At 43.6% G+C, this 21774-nt stretch overlaps 1 protein-coding gene across 1 annotated transcript in view; it reads left to right on the forward strand.

The window, feature by feature from the left end:
• Positions 1-13457: 13457 nt before the first annotated feature.
• The window catches only part of LOC106653420 (fringe glycosyltransferase), a gene marked incomplete at its 5' end in the record, with an annotated part of 38510 nt that continues 30193 nt past the window's right edge, over positions 13458-21774 (forward strand). The window contains one exon of the mRNA XM_023457972.1: positions 13458-13614. Coding sequence (XP_023313740.1) covers positions 13458-13614 — 157 coding nt within the window. The remainder of the gene's footprint in view (positions 13615-21774) is intronic.

The following is a 21774-nucleotide window of genomic DNA, read 5'->3' on the forward strand; positions in this document are numbered from 1 at the left end:
TTGCAGTTAGCAGCAGCGGCGCGGCGGTCAGCTCCCCTCGTGCAGTGAACGGGCGTTAATAGCCTTATACTAATATTCGCATCTCGTGCACAACTGCACACGCTTTTAGCGGGCCTGCACAGATGAGTTTCTCCTTCTCTGCCGTCGAGATATGCATATTCGTATATTCATCTACATAATAGGCAAAATCGCAATAGACGTCTTAAATGTATGTATAGATATATTCCGTATCTACAAACTTGGCGTCCGTATGTATACTATACTGTACGTCTGCTGGATCAGTTTAGAGCGAGCGAGTCCTTGCAGAGATTTATTATATATGGAGGTCAATATCCAGTCGCTTTTGGAGCTGTGCTTCGTGTATAGGCTCAAACGAGGGCGTGTCGGTTGGCGGTGGTGTACGCGCGAGAGCCAGATAAACGGCTCGAAAATGGAAATGGACACAACACAAGAGAAGAAAAAGAGAAAGAGAGGATAGAGAGAGAGAGAGCGTGTATGCGAGAGTATACGTGTGCACGACGAGCGAGCGAAACGAGCTTCGTGTTTTTTGAATTAAAAACTTTGGCGCTCTTTTTTTTCTCTTCTGAGCGAACGAGCGGCCGGCAGAGCGAGAGAGGGCAAACGTGAGTGACTTTCGGTTGATATTGTTCGGACTACGGAACATCAAATGCATTTGCCTCGCATCTACTGCTGTTGCTGCTGTTTCTGCTGCGTTGCGAGGCCGCTTCATCAGCAACTTGTCTATATGGGTGTTATATCCTATACCTATATCGCGTATGCTTTTTGTTCTTTTTTTGGAAGTAGCAATTACGAAGTTTGATTAATGCCAAGGTACGATTTAACGTTTCACGCTGCGAATAATTATATGCCGAATGCTAAATTAGATTCTGCCATCCACAAAGCGACGAGCATTCGCGTATTAAGATTGATGTTTTCATCATGGTCGCAGCTCGCGCGCCCAGAGAGAGAGTGTGAAGTATGTGTGTGTGCGGCTCGCGATACGTTTTGAGCAAAAGTCGATCGTAGCAGCATGTCGAGAGAGAGAGAGAGAGAGAGAGACGATGCCATCGGCATACCTTACATAGCGAACGAAAGCAAAACAAAGAGTATGTCAAAAATGCGTGTAATCGAACGATCAGCGCTCGATGCATGTAATGCGCGGTGTACAGCGCTGGATGCGCGCAGTTTGCGTATAAATGTTGAGCGCGCGCGTGGTACAAAAGAGCCTGCAGCGGGGCTCTGTGTGTGCTGCAACGAGCGAGTGCACGAGACAATGGCCGTGGCCGACCTTGCCTTACGCGCTCGCATATATTTAATACTTAGGGGATTGCTGCGCTTTAGATATATATACTCTCTGCGTGGATGCACTATATAGCAGCCGGCGTATGAGAGGTCGTCGGCTTTAATAATCAATAATTTTGAAGCTGCTGCAGGCTACTGCCCGAGTAAAAGGACGACGACGATGAGGACGACGACGACGACGACGAAGCGACGATAAGCGTGTTGTGCAGCGCAGCGATGAAGGAGCAGCTCCTATGCATAAGACCGAGAGCAAGCTGCAGCGGCTGTATGCGGTGTGCGCGCGGAAGGCCCCCGAGGCCGCTCTGCTGGCCAGGCGCGCGCACATAGCGAGCAGCTATAGCACAACACGTGCTCGAGCGCGCGGCCAATATGTATCTTACGTGCGCCAGTTGCCCCTGCGGTGGCTCCACGCCTTCCTTCCACTGCCAAACGGGCGCACATCGTCCTCGTCGTCGTCGTCGTCTTCTTGCCGGTTATACGCTCCCCGAATATAATGCATACACTGCACGCGCGTATACCGAACGCATTTTTCGTAATAGCTCGCGCGCGCGCAAGCTTTAAACTTCGTATCGGTCTTTCTGTTTTCTTCTCTTTTGATGCAGCATTTTTTTCATCATTACTCCTATTTTTTTTCTTATTTTGGCGAATATCGTGCCTTTATACTTGCTGCTGGATGATGATTGGAAAGAGCTGTTTTTTCAATTTATTGTTTTATAATTGATCGTGATTCAAATGATTACTTTTTAAGAAATTTTCAATGTTTGAATCAAGCAGCTTCGGAACCCCCTGTAAAAGCAGGGTTTTGATACTATTGCCTGCAAATGTGTCAAGTTAAGCCTGTCGATTATTATCGGATGGCAATTACCAAAAATCAAAGAGACGTTTGAATGTAAGATTAATTATTTTTTTCCCCAAATAAATATATAGCGAATGTGCATCATTCAATGCCGCAACAAAGGCCGAACCGTAGTCAGAAGAAGACATAGTGCGTTTCACACACATACACATGTATAAAGCACATATTCGCTGTGCGTATAGGAAACTTTTTTTCTTCTCCTCCTGATTCGGGTCAATCTGGTGTGGCGTTAAAGCCAAGCGAGCTTGATTGCAAGAAGACGCGGGACGGCTGCGTCTCGATGTGTATATATAGCGAGAGCCAGCTCAGAGAGCTGCACACTCGCACACACACAAACTGCAGTGACTTGAGATGTGAGAGATTCGCCGCTGCTGTTACTGACGCTGATCTCGTTAGCGAACACTCGGAAAGAAGTAGACACACACAGAAATACAGACAATCGTTAATCACTTGCTCCCGTCGCTTCGACTTTTTTCGTCCTTTTTTTTTTTGGGCGATTTTTATAGTCTTTCGAGTCGATGCACACACATCCCATAATGCTCCATCGACGTATACACAAATATTCTACGTGATTTAGCTCATTTCGAAGCTCGACGATTTATTCAATAACTTTTTTGATCTAAGAATGTTAATGAGGAGGGCAGTTCGCAGGAACGTCAATTTACTGCAACCTTGCTGAAAAATTATAACTAAATCTCGCAGCCAAAAATGTCCCTCGTGCGCAACAGCAGCAGCAGCAGCATCGTTGACCGATTGATCGACTCGATTCGGGCTTCCGAGAGGCTGTTAATTAAGCGAATTCGAGGATATGCCCTGACTTATCGACGACTGCACGCTGGCTTGTTACGCGCGTATCTCGTTCGAGCTCGCGTCATCGTCATCGTCAGGTCGGTATATAGCATTGTCTAAGAATTCGAAGCGTCGATTAATGAGGCAAAACTGTCTCTCGAGTGCGCGAGATGATGGCGAAAGTCGACCACCCACGAGTAACAATACGACGACGCGAAGAAGGACGTACTTGTGGTGGTGTCTCGTCGTTGGCCCTGCAGCGCGAGCGTAGATTTGTCTCGACGATCGCAGAAAGAAAGTTTCCTCGAAACGAAAGGTGAAATGGTACCACCCACGTATATGATGTACGCGGGATGCGCTGCTGCTGCTGTTTGCAACGTTATTGTGTCCGTCCGTTGTTCTATTGAACGATAGGCGATTGAGTTACCGGCTCCGGGCGCTACCTGAGTTTCGGGTAACCCCCTTCGGCGTATCTGCAGCCTCGCAATGCGTACTTAACCTTTAACAGGATTTTTCAGGCTATTTTTTATGTTATATACTCTCGATCTGCGCCTCTGTGTTTACGGTAAAACGGAAATCTCGAAGGTTTTGAGTTACTCTCCGGGACGCTGCGCAAGCATAGAGTGTGTGTGTGTGTGTGTTTGTGTGCCTGGCCGAATTCGAGATCGAAATTCGATACGATCGGCCGCCGATGCACACGCGCGCGCAGGTGCTTCTTACGCGAGTATATTCGCGTTAATTACGCGCTCCGTTAGGGGAGAAATCCAAGTACTTGCGTATACCTGCCTCGCGAAATCATCGACCGCAGCAATTGTTCAATTTTTTTCAATCAAAAATATATATCATGGTGTATCGAATAGCGGCACAATTGCGATCAGCGTCTCGCGATCGAGTTATGAAACAAGAGAAAGACGATGCAAGGAAGAAAGTCCGGCGAAAGACGGAGCATCGTTTTATCGAGCGCATTAGCGAGGAGCTCGTGAAATTTCGTCACAGCCTCGCCTATAGGTGGGTTAAATTCTGGTCTAGCGCGCGAATTTTCTATCCTCGCTCCCCGAGAGTTCATCAAGCGGAGACTCGTAAAGCGAGCGCGTAATGTGTCGCTTGGTGCGCGGCAGCTTTGCAGCTCTCCGTGATGTACGTAGCGCTGCTGCTGGTGTAGTCGGCTGATGCGATCGCCTTATCATCAATTCCAAGCCGTGAAATTGAGTTTGTTGCAAAAAGTTAGCGCGCGGCGGATGATTGCACCTCGAGTAGTGTGGCCTCTCGCTCGTTCGTGCGCCTTATGTCGTAAATATTAGTCGGCAAAGATCAGTTTCATTCCGGCGCGCGATGCCTGACGCATGTCTGCGATAGAGAAAGACGAAAGAGGAGAAAAAAAAGAGGATAAGTAACAACGGCACATTCTGCACCGCTTCTTTCTTTATTGTACAATCATTCTTCGGATGCTATGTACGTGTATGTGAACGGCCGCAGAAAGAATCGTGCGGCCTTTTCTCTCTCTTTCTCCGTCTTTCTCTCAATTAGAGCGATAGTTTCGGTTTTTTTGACGTTGGGCATGCGTCCGGGCACGATGCGCGCAACGGCCTAATGCGATTATCCGCCGCACACAACAGCCACGCAGCAGCAGAGCGCGAACCGAATGCTTGGCGCACGCCTGGGCCCCCCCGCCGCGTCGAGCCAATCCCTCAAGACTGCCTTTAATTTGAAATTTCGCCCGTTCGCTCGTATTATGTGTCTCTGGATGCCGTTAGCGAATTATTTAACCCACGGACCTCTGCGATAATTAGCACCAGCCGCGTCGAGACTCATGGATTTTTTGACGCATATTTCCAACGCGCAGTTATGAACTTCATTCTCTTTATGACCATTATATATCTTGAATGCATCCCGAAAGAAAAGGAGAACGAGCAAACACGCTGACAGCTGTAGCTTCATTTTCCGTATTGAAATTCATTTTTTCTGAATGTTACCGCATCGCATTCCTATGTGCGGGCTCGTATCATTACTCTCATTCCACCTATATAATCAACATGATTTGAATGCTCGATCAACTTTTATTTGTATTATGCTGGGTTAATCGTCAAAATTATTTAACATATACTAATGCGCAGTTGGATGCGCGCTTGCGCAAAAGAAGACAGCCCGTGTACTCATAACTATCATTTGAGTTAAAGTACAACGTATACATCTACAAGATCAAGTTAGCAGCGAGCGACGCAATAAAAAAACGTAAAAGAGTGCAGGGAGCTTGCACGCCGAGGCTTAGCCGTAAGTAGCTATTACGTGTACGAATGATAGCCATAAATCAAGCGAATATATCCATCCAGCTATATATAGTGGTGGTAGCAGTAGTATAGTAGTTTATATATGTACGTCGCTGTTTTCGTCTTGGTCGCGTCCAGCGCACGACAATAGCATTTTCCTCGGCGAGCGTGCATAACGACAGGTTGCGTGCCGCTCATGCTGCAGTATACAAGGCTGCAACAGAAGCCCGTAGCGCATATAGTTGCGGGCCCCTCCCCGTATCGCTGCAATTACCATTCGCAATCCCTTCGTCGGGCTTAATAAGTGCAGGCGTTTCCTCTCTCTCTCTCTCTCTTCTGTTTCTAGTTCGCTCCCGTGTGTGCAGCTTGGAAAATCAGGCGCACGGCGTGCACGACGCGTGTCGCTGAATTTCCAGCTCTACTATATACTATGCGCCGGGGCTGCGGAGGAATGAAACAAAATATGAAACATTCGTACTTGTGCCAGAAAAAAATATATATGTGCCTCTCGACTCGTCTAGAGAGCAACAGCACGGCGGCACGCTGCTATTAAAAAGTAGTTGAAAAAAAACAACGAGCGAACGAAAGCGTATACGAGCGGACCTGTCGACGCGACTTGGAGCGTAGTCAACGCGATGAAAAGAATAAAAAAAAAAAAAAAGAAACGCATATAGATATTGACAATGCCATCGTTGTACGCTTCTTTGTGTTGTGCTTTCTCTGCGCTACATGACAAGCCCTTCGCTTTTCTTTGCCGTAAAGTACAAACTGATGTATAAAAATACACGGAGAATTTATATCGATCGAACGTATATGCATTCCATTTTAACAAGATGCTTCAGAAATATCTGTAAGTTCATTGTCTCAAAACTCGCTGCGAAAATACTTTTCTGTGCTATACTTTTCAGAAAAAGCTTCCGACGAATCATTATACATCTTGCATAAGTCGGACTATTCGTGGTGTAAAAGTAACGAGACTTTGAAAAATACTATTACGAGTGTTTCGCGAAACATATTGCCCGAGAATATCGACACCGAAGCGATTGTAAAATTGAGAATGAGACGAGAAAATAATCCTCGTGGCATTTTACACAGAACTTGATCTCTCGATGGTGCATATTTATTGGAACGCATTTATCCCGCAAGACTTTGTACCATAGACATTTTTCCGACTTTCGCACATCTTCGTGGGGGCTATTTGCTGTGTTGGCTTTTACACGCTTCGCTCGTCGCAGTCCGTGAAGTGGTGAATATAACGAATATAATCGCCCTAGCTGGGCCGGTCATTACCCGTACCTCTGCGAGTTCTTTGAACGACGGAGTCTCGACGCATTATGTAAGAGACCAGCGTGACTCGAAATGATTATTTGTCAAAAAAACGCGTCGTTCATGTATCGGGACACGCGCGTGATTCAAATTCGAGCTGTGTGTTCAGTGTGTGTGTGTGCCACGACGCACAAGCCGGCAATCATTCAAACGATAATGATCCCTCTTCAATATCGAAAATTCAAAGCAAATTACTATTTATGTACGTGCATCTTCCTGTCGCGCGTACTTAAAAAGGCCAAACTCTCGTGAAAAAGGTACAAGATCAAATTTGAAAGAAAGAATATCCTTTGGATTCGTGCACGAAAAACTCGTCGCGTTCGCTGAAAAACCGCACGACACGCGCGGCTATATAATGCACGTGTATGTATTTATGTAGCTGCCCGACAAGTGCTTCACGATGACTCTCAAGCTGCGCTACGAGTAAATGTACGAAGCACAGTTTTGATCAAGAGGACACGATGACGTGCGATTTTCGAATGAAAAGTACGAAAATCGAGCAAAAGACAAATATAGCTGTAGGAAAAATGAGCACGGAAGGAAGAGTTTTGAAAGCTCGGGTCGACACTTTCATCTACAGGTTGGAAATGAAATTACAAGTTGGAATTTCAGGATAATTCACGAGTGCACCGCTTTTAAACTCCGAAACGCTGATCGAGTTATTGTCACGTTTCAGAATGAATATATCCTTGATCGCATTCTGAAAAATTTCGTCCATTTGCATGCAGAGGAGGGCGCGAATCTAATGGACTAGGAGGGATGCAAGTTGGAAAAGAGATAAAAGAATGAGTATACGCGAGGAAGACCAAGGCGACGACTCATATATATATACGTGAGCATATGGTGTGGGAGGCAAAGAGGGACTCGTGTGCATGCAAATTCGCAGCGGCAGAAAGACAGAAAAAGAGAGAGAGAGAGAGAGAAGAGGGCAGAGAGCGAGAGAGAATAGCAACGTCGTACTGTCGTGTCGTCCAACTTAACTTTTACTCGGTGGTGTACGACGACGTACCGAGAGCAGAGAGGCCCTTCGCAATTATAACGTTACACACGCAGGCCAACGCGAGTCTCATATTATATGAGCTCCGCTCGCGTCACAAAATATTCTCGCCGTATCTCGCTCATTTTCTCTCTTTCTATGCCATGTGTATTTGGGCTTGTGTGTGCGCGAAGCAGAGTACATTATATACGTAGTACTCTGCGCTCCTCCGCATTCGTATACTAAAGAGTATAATCTGTCTTCGCGTATAATATATAAGAAACTTTTTCCCGTGACCCGTTTTTGCTCTTCTTTTGCCGTCCCTTTGTAAAATTTGTACATATACGTAGCGTACGTATGTAATTCTCTTTGTGAGCCCTTTGCTGCGCTTCGCATAATAAATAACCTATATACGACTGTCTGCAGCTACGTAGCACCCAAGTCCTCGTGTACTTTACGAGTGCCTATGTATATGCGGCAGTTTGTACTTTTCATTGCAGCCCGCTGTCGTAGTGAATCAACTTTTTGATATAATTGACCCGCTAGCCCATTAGTGCGCAGGCAGAGGGAACGTCGTCTTAAATTTTAGCGACGAGAGTTGAAAAAAAAAATAAGAAAAAAAAAAAATGAAAAGTGCACATACATAGCGAGAGCAGCGCACCTCGTTTACGTCGTACCTTCCCTACAGTTGTCTTCATTAAGTCGGAGCGCTACGAGCTCGGCTTTCAGCGCTCGATAATTCTGCAAATCGTTCGAGTAAAAGCTTTTAAGCAGTGCGTAAATTCGCTCGCTGCGCCGAGGGTGAACGCAATGACACTATCTGCACCGGCTCCCCGCTATATATACACTCCGTCAGCTGCTTTTCCAGCTCTTTTCTTCCCTTTCGCGCTTCGTGCGATGACTATTGCGTGCGCGCAATTACACTTATCTACATTCGTGCGTATTGTAGTAGTAATTTCATCCGGCCATTTTTTCCCCGGTGTACCATATGCGAGTCTGCGAGAAAATATTACACGTATTACGTGCGTTCTTTTTGGTCACTTATAATATTTTTCTGGCTAAATGATGGTTGCGTCTAAGACTAATCATAACGCTACGGGGCACGCGTGTAGCCAGCTCGTTCAAAAATCGAGTGCGCTCGCGACTGTACCGGGAAACGCGAAGAGGCAAAGAAAAGCGCAATCGCGCCTCGAGCGTACCGATCGCGCAGTGCACTCGCTGCGTTGCGCTGGAAATATGCCGGATAATTGCCGAGGACGTCGAAATGAACGAATTATTCAATAATCGAGCTAATCGCATTTGCCGCGATCGTCTTGACTGCACGATTATAATTCCGACTGTGCACAGCTCATCGTATAATATTATACTCTAACCATACTGCAGTCGGATAACTTGATTTTTCTCTTGCTATAATTAATGTATAACGTATCGATCGTCAAAAAAGTCATCTTAATTTCGGCCGGGGAAATTAATTTCGCGCGCGCTATCCAATAAAATCTCGCCTCTCGTACGGATTCTGTACAGTTAGCTTTCTTGCACGACTCCGCAAGACGGATCACACCAATGGAACAATTTATCTTGCAGCTTTTTCAGCAACAGCGAATCAGAGATGCAGATAAGAATATTGCTCCGGAGTTTACGAGTTTCACGCCTGCATAGGTGTTCCGAGCGGAGAACGCAGTCGAGCAGGCCAGGCATTGCGATCGAAACGCAATTTAATGGAGTCGAGCGCTCGGGACAGTTGGCGCGCGCATATCCGAGTTAACGAGGAGATTTAACGTTGACCTACACTGCTGAGCCATTCAGGACGTTTCAAAGAAGCAGAACGAAGGTTCTCTCGCTGCATTCGTTATAAAATCAACTGACAAGACCAAAAGATCGAAGCAATAGTTAATTCAGACACGCTCGCAGCGAGGCCCTTTCTCGTGATAATATTATGCGAGTGCATATAATTTGGCGAGATATCCCGTGCTCGCTCATCTGGAAAAATATGAGAATATATACAGTGCCGGAGAGCCTCGGTGCGTTTTGTTTCGGCCATAAACAATGGTTTGAATTGGCCTATCGGCCACGATGTTCGAGGCAAGTACCCGCATTAGCCAAGAATGTCGACCGAAGTTGGAAAAATTCTCAGCATTCAGCAGGGCGGAAAATCTTGCCCGCTCGGCGTGAATATTGCTGTTACCCCGTTGCAAAAATAATTGCGGGGAATTGAATCGACCGAAAAAATATCGAATAAAGCGCAGCGATGCAGCTTCGAGAGCTGGAGATTTGCAGAATGCAGCCGCGGATTAATTCGAAACGGTATACGATGTGGCAAACGCAGTGTACCAACTTTAAATAATTAACGTACTTGGAATGATAGATACGGACTCGGCCTGTACATGTGTTTTGTGCCCATCAGGCTGTCTCGCTCTCTATCGCACTCGAGTTCGTATATTGGATAAATCGATGAACAAACGGACGGCCACATATCGGTCGCAAAGAGGAAAGAGACAGAGTGAGAGAGAGAAAGACACGGGGCTTCGCTCGGTGGGTAATTGCTGATTCGCCCTGGGATTTGGCGTCGTCGACGTCGTACTCGATGCATCAAGCAGATAGAACCGAGAGAGAAAGAGAGACGGAGAGAGAAGCATGCGGAGCATAGTATGCAGTGCGCGCATAAATACGTAGGTACGACGATCACCCGTATACGCGGTTGCGACTACGCCTCCTTGGCTTTAGGCGACTTGGCGACTCTCGCGCGCGCGCGCACACACGCCGATATACTCAATAAGTATTACTGCCGATACATGCGTTTACGTAGCTATTTTGTACTTTCCGATCGCAGTTTGTGTGTGTGTGTGTGTGTGTGTGCGAGCATGCGAGAGTCCACATGCCAATCGCTTGGATCTTCTGTTTATGTAATGCTGCACTGCACTCCATGGAATAGCGCGCACCGCCAGAGAATTTTATAATAATATCTCGACGACCTTATTATTCGAATTCGAGAGGCTGCGATCGATCGATCGCAATTTTTCATAGCTTGCCACGTGATTCGTCTAACGAACTGTCCGCTGATATACAACTTCGCTTCTATTTTATGCTAGTTTTATCAATTATAATGGTTTAAATTATTTTACGTGTAAATGAAGTGTATAATTGATAATATTGATTGATAAAATGACCGTTTTTTGACTAGATAAGCAATACGACCAATACTGTTATTATAGCAAAACCGTATTTTTACTTATACATTTATTTTGACTTTGCCACTTGCAGATTTACAGATATAGAGGTACTGGCCATCTAGTGTTCGTTGCTGGAATTAATTATGATTTAATTTTCATGCATTTTTCGTGCACTTAGGCAAAAGAAATTCAACACGGATACAATTTTTTAATAAAAGTTCATGCGAACGCAAGAAATTTCGGAGACTTGATTGAATTCATAAAATATTCGCTTGCAAGAGTTGTATACTATAAATAGGACCATGCATAGGTCTTATAATCCTTTCTCTGAGTTTCGCCATTCTTTCGGCGCCCTTCGATGACAAAACTACGATATCGCGTATACCATTAATACCCGCTATTTGCGATGAAATTTTCGATACCTAATGAAACGTGTATAAGTAAAGGTTCGTGGAATACAAACTAGAAGCATCGATATTAAAGCGTTATTATAGAATATAGCGTATTAAAAGAGGAGCGAAAGAAGAGGAAGGGGCAGCAAGTGGCTCCGAGAAAGAATCAAAGTACTGCGAGAGCGCGAATGAGCCCTTAAAACATATTATAAAAGAAAAGAAGCGCGTAAAAAGGAGTCAAGGAGTATAGCAGCGAGTATCACATGATTGAGCAGTTGGTCGCTGGCGAGGGGGTAGGCCGTGCGCTGGGCTCTTACATACGCTCGCATAGGAAAGGCGATCTGCGCCGTGCGTTATGTGTACCCAAGTTCTTGCGAAGCGATTTCTTCGCTCGGCGTGTGTATAATTTCAGTCACCCAAGCCACAGAGAGCCACAGCGAGAGAGAGAGAACGACTAGCAGCATCCGGTCGTGTTGCTCCTGGTGCGTGCAGCCAAGCCCTAACGCCCGATCTGCCTTGCGTGCAGTGTGTGTGCAGTGCGCGCAGCGACTCCGCAAATCCATGCATTACACAGCTACAAGTTAACATATTTTTTTATCCGACTTACGCCGGCTCGCGCTCGAGTTATATTATACGCGGCAGCAGCCGCACGGACTCGCGTAATCGAGAATCCGCACCGGCGTTGCTGCAGTCATTTTTTTTTTTCACGTAATTCCCTGCATTTAACATCGCAGCCAACTTTTAAACGGTAATAACGTCAAGAGACGTTCGCTCTCGAGTTGCGCGCTGAAATTTATTTTGCCGTATAGCGGACGATTTTCGCAGGACTCGTACTTGTCGATTCTCGACGCCGCGCTCGACCGAGCGACCCTCTCTGCGATCGCTCCAAATTCAATCGAGTGTCGTGAAAGATTAAATAATTCAGCAAACGAGCAACGAGAAGCGAGCTGAGAATACCTGTGGTCGACCAGCTACTCTCGCTATATAATGATCCACGCGTAGAAACGACCAACCGAGTCTATGATTTTAAGTTAAGAACAGTAATAAAGTCCGATAAAAAAAGAAAGCCCCAGCTTTGAGAGACGCTGCGTTATACCGAGAATGCAAAATACAAAAAGTCTTGAACGAATCTCCCATCGACGTCGTTTATTTATTTATTTTTTGCCTCGCATAGTTTGAAATAAAACGAGATCACTTTAATTAAGAGTCTCGGTCGAAAGAGGATTACCTATACGAGCCAATGACTCTGATTCGTATGTGAGTGCGCACTTACGTGAACACCGTGTACTGCTAACATGTACGTTCACTAATGTGCATTTAGCCGAAATGAGTAGCAGTTTTTTAGCACGTGGCTTCGTTAAAAAAGCGTCCAGCGATACGTAAATGTCAATGACTGGCCATTACCGTAAAATACGTTCAAAATATTCATCGAAGAAACAACGTAAAACGATAATTTGGTAAACGCTGCAAATATTTAAACAAAATTATTTATATTTTTTATCAGACATGCGTATAGCAGCCTGAATCGACGCTAACCTTGTACAAGTCCGCATGACGCATAATTTATACATTATCTCGATCGCTTACACAGTTGGTTAATTATTAATTCGATGGTTTGCGGGGACGCAGGCACGCGCGTCAGATCACTCGCGATGGGTCACACTCGGGAGCGTGTGCAGTTCTCCGCGCGCGCTCACACAATGGAACGGCGGCCTGACTGGCACACTGCTGCATGGCGAGGGAGTCAAGGGGGGCGCGCGTGGCCCGCCGTGCAGCTCTGACGCAGTCGTCATTTCGGTCGGGTAAAAACAGTCGACGTACCTTATTATTCGCGCGCGAGCGTGTGCCGCGTCGCGTCGCACACCGTGGCACGTTTGCCGGCTTTCCCACGACTCTCGGCGAGGCGCTTCGTCGCCATATATCTATATACAGTAACAATATCGCGTGGGCTTTAGCGATCGGGACGAATTTTATGGGGCTTCAACCCCCGCAGTACTGTCCTCTCGCTCGCTGACGCGCAGTTTTAAGGGTTTTCGCTTCTAGCGTGACCCGATGTATATGTAGCCGGCTCCCGACAAATATTCGCTCTTCTGCAGTAATAACACTCGTGGGTAAATATGCCGAGTGGTGCAATTTTTCCCTTTTTATGCGCAATGAGCAAATTTCATTGTTCCATTGAATTCGAGCACTTTTATGTTTTATATTCATGTACCCCTTTCGTAGCGATGATATTCAGAAAGTATTGAATAATTATTTTCTCTCTTTTGCAAAATTTGCATGCTTCGTTTATTTTTAAATTAAACTCAAATATAACTAAATGCAATGTTTCGTTCCAATTCAGAAAAATTTTATTAATTTTCCATTGTTTTTTTTGTGCAGATGGTTTTGTCACTTTGACGATGACAATTACGTTAACGTGCCTCGTTTGCTAAAGTTATTGGACAACTACAATCCTCGAGAGGACTGGTATCTTGGCAGGCCGTCGATACCAAATCCATTAGAGATAGTAAAGGGTGGAGATTCCACGAAAAGACCGGTAAGTTATATTATTAATATTATTTTTCTAAGATGATTTTTATTGCATTTAATATAATAAAGAACTGTCGTTAAAGTGTGTGAATATCAATCAATTCATTGTGAAGATGCTATTACTCGGAAGACGGTGAATTAGAGCGATTCAGAAAATTTTTACGAGTCTCACGAGCAAATTCAAACAAATATTGCGCGCTCGCTCTACGAGAGAATATCTCGTTCGCAATTTTACTTTTCTTGCATTTTGCTTCTTTGTATTAAAAAGTGTTGAAATTGAAAAGCTGAAACATTTAGTGACCATTGAAGTTTCTAATTCGCATCACCCGTTAATGAAAGTACGCCATCGCTCGACGAGGATAAGTGTGTAATCAAGAGAAAAAGTGATAAACGAATGGATGCGTCTGCTGCAGCTAACATTGAGCTGCAACGTTTAATTAATAATCGCGACTGTATAGGCTCGTTTGTGACAGTTGCGTTCGGCTAGATATATGACGTTTATATGCACGCCAAGCTATTACTGAGAGGCTCATTGATTTATTTATGCGCATAAAAAGTGCTTCCCGTATAATCTTCTGATTCGTACGACGTGGCACTGCGCAGTCGATTCGCCTAATGAAACGAGTCCAATGTCTAATTGTCACTTTTTTTTTGAAACGTCAAGCGTACACGAGCTCGCAAAAAGCCATATTCATAATGGTAATGACAAAATACAAATGCGAGCGTGCTTGGAAAAGAAAGATAAAGAAATACGCATTATATGGATGCTCTCTCTCTCTCTCTCACACATGGGGTGGTCTTTCTCTCCGCGAGCTCTTTAATATCTTTTATATCGGTTCGCTCGACCCGCACCGGGCATCGGGAGCAATCGCGGCCTCGGCTTGTTTTCTGATGCACCTTTTTTTGTCGCGATCTCGTACCTGCCCGTTCGCTGCCCCGCACCGCTACGACGTCGTAAAATCGCTCCGACGACGCTTTCCACATTATACGCAGTTGTAAAGGAATCGATGCTGCAATTCCAAACGTAATACTTGGACAATGTGTATCTGTATGGGTGTGCGCTCGGCCAATACTTACATTAACGCAGGTGTCAAATGGTTCGATGACATTGCGCCGTTCCGTACGCGGCGCAATCGAATTTACGGCTGGATTATGGTAATGCGAGCTCGTACGAATATACTGTGTTATTATACAAATTGCTACCGTTATGAAGTTACGTGGGGTACTTGTTGTGACAGATGCACGCGATGTTTTACAGCTTATTACTACAGTTACTGGACTATTTCTAAGGCGAGATCTTAATTATAACTCGAGAATTGCGCCTTTAAAATAGATTAATGATATATTGTAAATTCAAAACGTATCATTTTTTTTAGCAAGGAAGTCGTTGAAATTTTTTAAATAATAAAAAGTCATCAAAATTTTAAGTTAAACTCCGGATTATTCAGATCTCGCTTTAAGACCGGCTTACGATGGAAATAAAAACAAATTCTCGCCATAGAAGTCGCAACGTTGATTTTTCGGTCGGGCGCACGGAAGACTTTTGACGTTTAGCAGTAAATCGCGCGACAAGCGAAGCGCACACGATCCGCTCGAGATCGCATTCGGACATTTTTCGTGCTTATTTTTTTCGCAGGCGCACAGGTCCCCGCGCGTATGGAGTTTGATCCGGAAGATATAATATTGTAACATGCCTGTATTCTAATGACGTGCCGAACAAGCGTGAGATCGTGTAAGGTATGCCGATATACGTATACAATAATGTGCGTGTGTGTATAGATGCGTGCAGCCAACGATGAGACGAGCGAATTGGATTTTTTTTTATGGGTAAGCGATACTTCGTATGCAATAGGTGCTATAAATGAGAGCCTTAAGCTCACAAGCGCTGGGTATCGATGGATTCAATCGTTCCTCTATTCTTCATCGGTTATGCGTCGGACATGTGCTTCTTTTTTTTCAATTCTTATTTCAATCAACGTCGAGTTTCTTTCTTTGAAGAATATCAACTGTGAAAATCGGTCAATTTTCATTGACACTCATTCATTTTACATAGCTCGACGCGAACAAATAACAGAATTTAAATAAAATTATTAGCATATTTATGCACTGCGTGTATCTCTCCATTAAACTATAATATTCCATCCGCAGTAGTAAATGCGAATGATGGCAGAGGCATGCCGCACATGTATATCTATGAGTACGTACTCGTGAAAGATTATTCGCGAGCTGCAGACGTACACGGGACGAATTTCAATCTACCGCGTGGCATCGCCACTCGCTGTAAAATTCATCAGTTCGCGAATGTGAGCTGCCGCTGTTGCTGCTGCTGCAAGCGCGATAAAACGCACAGCAGGCAGCTGTTGGCAGCTGCGTTCTGAAACGCCCTTCTATATACCTCTCTCTCACTCTCTCTCGTGCTCGCTTCGCCTGCTCGCTGCAAGATGCACCATATTATTTTTTTTTATTTTTTTTTATTTTCATTTTAACGCAAAACTGTTGCTGCCGCTTCATAAGCCATCATTTTTCATGCACTGGAAAATTCATCAGCGGCGCTGCGCTGAGCCGGTATAGGTCGTGCTCGTCGGCTGCGTATTTATAATAGGGGGTAACAGTTGCGTTGCGCACTCCTCGCTAGGCCGAGCTCGTTTATCAGTTGGGCAAATCTCGAGCTCTCTCTCTCTCCGCAAGAGGTAGTATACGCGTCCGACGAGGAATCATTATAAGCTATGCGCGATTTTAAACTCCTCCCTTGTATATAACTCGAGAGCCGCTTCTATCTTTCGCGCGCCCATACATTCAGTCGCTGAAATATGTATATGTGTGCGCAACGAGCAAGCAGCAGCAGCAGCAGCTCTTTGGTTTAGCTTCTTTAATGGATATTACGCTGCGCATGCGAGGACGTATTTTTATTCTCTCAAGTATTACTATTGCTACTATATTGCCTCTGCTGCGCTGCCTCTGCCCGCCACATATATAAACGGCTATGTACTATTTAAACGGCTTGAAATTACCGAGGAGCAACTTTTGCTTTATCGGAGCGGACTATCAATATTAATGGGCTCGGCTCTTCTCTGCCGAGGCTTATAATAAAAATTGCTCCAACCCCCTTTGCGTCGACTTAATTTGTTCAAACTCGTCGTTAATAAATTTAAACAAAGATGACGTACTTCAGAGAGTCTAGAGTGTGCAGAACTTTTACGATAAAAGCTGTTCGCGTGCGTAAAACCCTCAAGAGTGCGCTCCACTACATATCCTCCAGTGTTATCGCGATTCGCGACGATTTATCGGTGCGCGGATTTCGTTTTGCCAGTGAGTGGGTCCTGGTCTACTCGAGATCACTCGTCCACGAAGATTCTTTAGCCCTGCTCACGTTAATGACGAGCACTCGAGAGTAGATTCGTGTGAAAATTCACGGTGTGTAATGTGGGAGCTACGAGCAATGCCGCGTACACACCGCAGAGATCGCACCGAGTAATCGATAATAAGCTCAAAGTTTACTGTTCGCTGGGCAGTGCGTAGCCTATGCGCGTATTACAATGTGCGGTCAGCTATACATGTTTATAGTTGCGCTCGTTTGAGAAAAGCTGGTAATATCGCGAAAACGGGATACACGCGCTAATGGATAGTTTGCCTAGGCTCTCGAGAAGTTGCAAAGTGCTTTTCTCGCTGCGGAAGAAAATAGGGCCAGTCGCGCTTTACTGCGGAATTTTACGATTCCTCCGCGCGCATTGCAGAATTGAAATATTGCTCGAGCTAATACGTTGATGTATAGCTTGCTTCTCCGCGCTTTTTAAGTGACTAATATTGAAAATGTATGAAATATTTTCCTGTGGTTTTTTTCAGAAATTATAAAAATTAATTACTCAAATTTCTAGGCGGAAACCCGAAATATTTTGAAGTTTATAAGAAGACTCACAAAATCTTGTAATTATAAATGATGAGATATGATCAAACGAAAATTTTAAACTATTTTTTAAAAGTCAGCGAAATTTGACTTTTTAGTCAAATGTCATTTGGCTTCTAACTAGATTTCACGAGAATCCAAGATATTGAACGAATTTCCATGAGGCAAATGCGTGCATAAGCTTTCGAGGAATTTTCCAAACTGCCAAGACGTTGCGCTCTTTGAACCGTTGCATCTAGTCAAAAAGAGGAAAAAGTCGATATAAACAGATATCGCACTAGCTGCACCTATCTAGTATGCCTAGTCGCGCATATTTACTCTTTTACTCGGCGAAATTCGCTTCGGGAGCGCTGCTCGTCTCTTGCAGCAGGTTCGCCGACTTTAACCGATGCAAGCCCCGAGGCAAACTTCATCTTCAGCGTTTCCCAAATTCAATCCGGACCACCCCGCGCTCTTACTCGTCGTCGTCGTCGTCTGCTGCTTGAACTTGACATCCTCGCCATTATCTTGGCTTCTTTCTCTTTCTCGCGCTTTCGAACCGCATCGAGGCCGCTCTGCATTGTTTTGATGCCGAGCGCACGATAACAACGACATGTACACACGCACACGAGTGAACACTTTATATATCGAGCCTGACTTATTCGGCTCGAGACAAGCGCTCGAGCGAACGCGTTCGTACACGTTACGGCCACGAGTGACGCGAAAATGACTGTCAGCCACGTAACTGCCATTTATTCGAGGATTGGCCCTCGAGGCCCGTCTCGATTCTCTCGAGAAAAAAAAAACCAAATATGTGTGTGTGTATGTGCGTATTATCCATTGCTCGGTTTATGCGCGTGAGCCCTTCCATCGATCGCGTCGATCGCTCAGCCCTATATATACATTGACCGTAGTACGGAGTAAGCCTTCACTTGCCATCGCTGACGCCACTTTTTACGATTTCTTACGTTTTTTTACTTCGTTTTTTACATTTTTTCGAATAAAAGTACATCTTCGTTACTCACATTTATCAATAAACTTGCACTTGCAAATAATTCTGCGAATTCGCTGTATTCCTCAATAGTATGAATTATAATCGAGGGGATTTTACGTTTCGACTCAGTGCGATTCTTTTGATGACGATCAACGATACTCCACGAGTCGCGAAAACACAATGTTTAGTCAACATTTATAGCTACACTAAAAATTTCGAGCAAAACACATGAATTTAGCAAAAAAATCCATTCCATGCTATTTTTGATCGCGTTTCCTTAGCCACTGCTCGATGATCTAAAATAATAATTTGTCCGAGCACCGAAACTGCTATCTTGTCTGGCGCTGTTCCTTGGCGGGTAATTGCTCCAAAGTATCTTGTGCAGAGCCACTCTTGCAGCGTTCGATGCTCTCTACCTCGCTCTGTACGGCAGCGCCAGATTATGAGCTCACTCCTTTTTTTTCTTCTCCCCGTATTCTCTTGCTCTTCCTATGTAAGGCTGTAATTATCTACGGCATCGTCGAAAATTTCGCGACGTCGTGCTGGCTAATTGCCAACTTATAGGTTTTTGGCAACAGCTCTCCACGTGACTCTTTCACTCTTTATTCGGAGCTACCAGATACCATTTGCAATACTTTCTGCAGATTTCCGTTCGTATCGTTACAGAATCTTATTTAAGATCAATAAATTCAGCTAATGATTGTTTTGTTCCGGAGGATATCTTTTTCCTTCTTACTTGACTGCACTCAAGTACTATTATCGGACAAACGACCAGTCATTCATTTTTATAACAAATATTTGATACTTTTTTATTATATCTAATCTTTTGTTTTTTTTTGCTTCGTAAACTTCGTAAACTGTTTAATTGCGTCCTTCGAACATAACATAAAAGAAAATAAAAAAACTTTTGGAACCTGACGCTCTATTGTATTCCGATAAAAATAGAAAAAATAGAAGAATTGAAAAAAAACCCAATCAATTATAAGAACATCGAAATTGAATCAGATATTAACATAATACACGTTAGGACTACAAATTGACTAATTAATTTACTGATTGTAAACAACTCCTTTTGATAACTTCTAATATTGAAATACTTTTGCAATTAAATGTGATTTCCAAATACTACCACACTAAGTTTTAAGAGTCACTTTTAGTAACATCGAAGGACAAAATATTTTAAACTCATTAACTTAACATTCTAGGTTGTCTACTTCTTTTTTAGCAAACAAAAGTGGTAGTATATTTCTAAAACAAACAAGCCCACAAGCAATCTGAACTGCGTCTAACTGAAATCGGTATAAATCCTTTGATTTTGCACCAGACGGTAGTTAAAAGGGAGGATCGACTTTTGTTGAGCGTATATTTATACATATGTATTTAATTGTGACATTAGAAACGTTCCGATCGGAATTTGTGCATCCGTGCAGTTCAGTCATAGCAGGAAGAAAAGCAAAAAATCAAAACATAGTTAAAATCTATGTTTTCATGGTCCATTTAAAACATGTGTGTAAGTTCCATGAGTTTTGCGGTATCATTTGAAACAGTGAAATTTTCTTTGTTGCTAAATATGATTTTATGAAAAGTCTATGGCCAAGTACAGAAAGAAAACCGAATCTCATTAGAGATATGAAGGTAAATTATGTATGTAAAACAAGATAGAAAGAAAAGAACGAGTTAAGCAAGGAAATTGAAACAAAAAACATCGAAGTACATATTATGAAATGTCGTAATGTATATGGGTGGTTCTTTCAGTTAAAGATAATTCATGCTTTAAAAAAATATAATTTTTTATTTTTACTGTGCATTCATAAAACAAAAAGCAGAACTTGATGATGTAAACAAGTTTATAAAATACATCAATTATATTATTTTATTTAATTATAGCACTGATAATAGCTTAGTTGTTCGATTTCAAAGATACATTATTATATAAAACAAATACATGCGTCACCGAGTTTGTTATATTTTTGAATTCAAAAGTCAACATTTTTCTCATATCTAGAGAATTATCCATATACGAACTGAGATGTTGAAACTCTTGAGGAATGTGCGACATGTGGTGCGCATCCGCGTAACCACAAGCCGCGTAAGTGCGATTTTCTGTCAGTTCTCTTTCTCCCTTGTCTCTTGTTCGCTTGGCGCTCGAGGACTCGCAAAAAGTTGCTCATAAGTAATATCTGCTGCCACTAACGTTGCTGCTGCTGCTGCTGTAAGGAATTGTAAAACGCGGAGAAAAAAAGGCCCGCCGCGTGCGTCAAAAATAAAACGAACGCGTAGCTTAAACGCGTGTATAGCATTAGACTCCGCGTTGTAAATTAAATTGGCAGGCCGCCGCGCGCGAAGAAACTTTCAACTCGCCGTGATGCGCGTATTACAACGTCAAAATATATTGCATGTTTACCGGATCTTGATTTTTATTTTCATGCTCACAGATGCACATTTATCGCGTGACGTGAAAAGTCCATTCGTACGAAATCATTTTTTGCCCCACTCCCCAAAAAAAAAGTTTGATCGGGGATTGTTATGAAAACGGATCGAAAGTTTTTATCTCGAAATAATTGATCGACGAAACGTACAGCATCACCAGCAATTACAAATTAACAGGCATTTAAAGTCAATCTTCTCATATGCGAATCGACCGGACACTACAAAGCGACGCGAAACAAGGCTTACTAAAAAAATGTCAAATGAAGAATAAACGCGTGCACGTCCGGTTGTCTCTTTATTACAATCGCTCAACATCAAACATCTTCGACGCGTAGCTACACATCAGCCTTTGCTTCCGTAGTCCCGCCTCGAGGCATCAGTTCCTTTATAGATATAGGCAACGTAAAAATTTTATCTCTACTCGAACTATAGTCTCAGCCTCTTGAATCGATCACCGAAAGAGTCGACTTTTATTTTCTACCTTGTGAAATAGAGACATACTGATTTGATTTGGAAGATAAGACCTTTCATCGGTATAATTACTTTTCATCCGAGACTGATCTGCTACTTGATAAAAATGGTGCATCATGCAAAGTAACTTCCGCGGGCACATGACTAGCTGAAATTTTTCTCAAGATTATTCCTACTTTTTTCATATTCATAATTTATGTGCATAAAACAGATCGAGCTCTGCGTTATTATTTTTCTGTCCGCACAAATCGAATCGCTACAAAAAAGTATTTAAATAATTTTCTGCTGCGTGAAATATCGAATGATTTTTTTCTTCAATTTTTGCCGTACGTTGCGTATCTCATAAATAGATAAACAGACCAACATTTGACAGCTCCTTTAAGACGAAC

This window comes from Trichogramma pretiosum, unplaced genomic scaffold (genome assembly GCF_000599845.2).
Source record: "Trichogramma pretiosum strain Unisexual culture from Peru unplaced genomic scaffold, Tpre_2.0 scaffold93, whole genome shotgun sequence".
Lineage (NCBI taxonomy): Eukaryota > Metazoa > Arthropoda > Insecta > Hymenoptera > Trichogrammatidae > Trichogramma > Trichogramma pretiosum.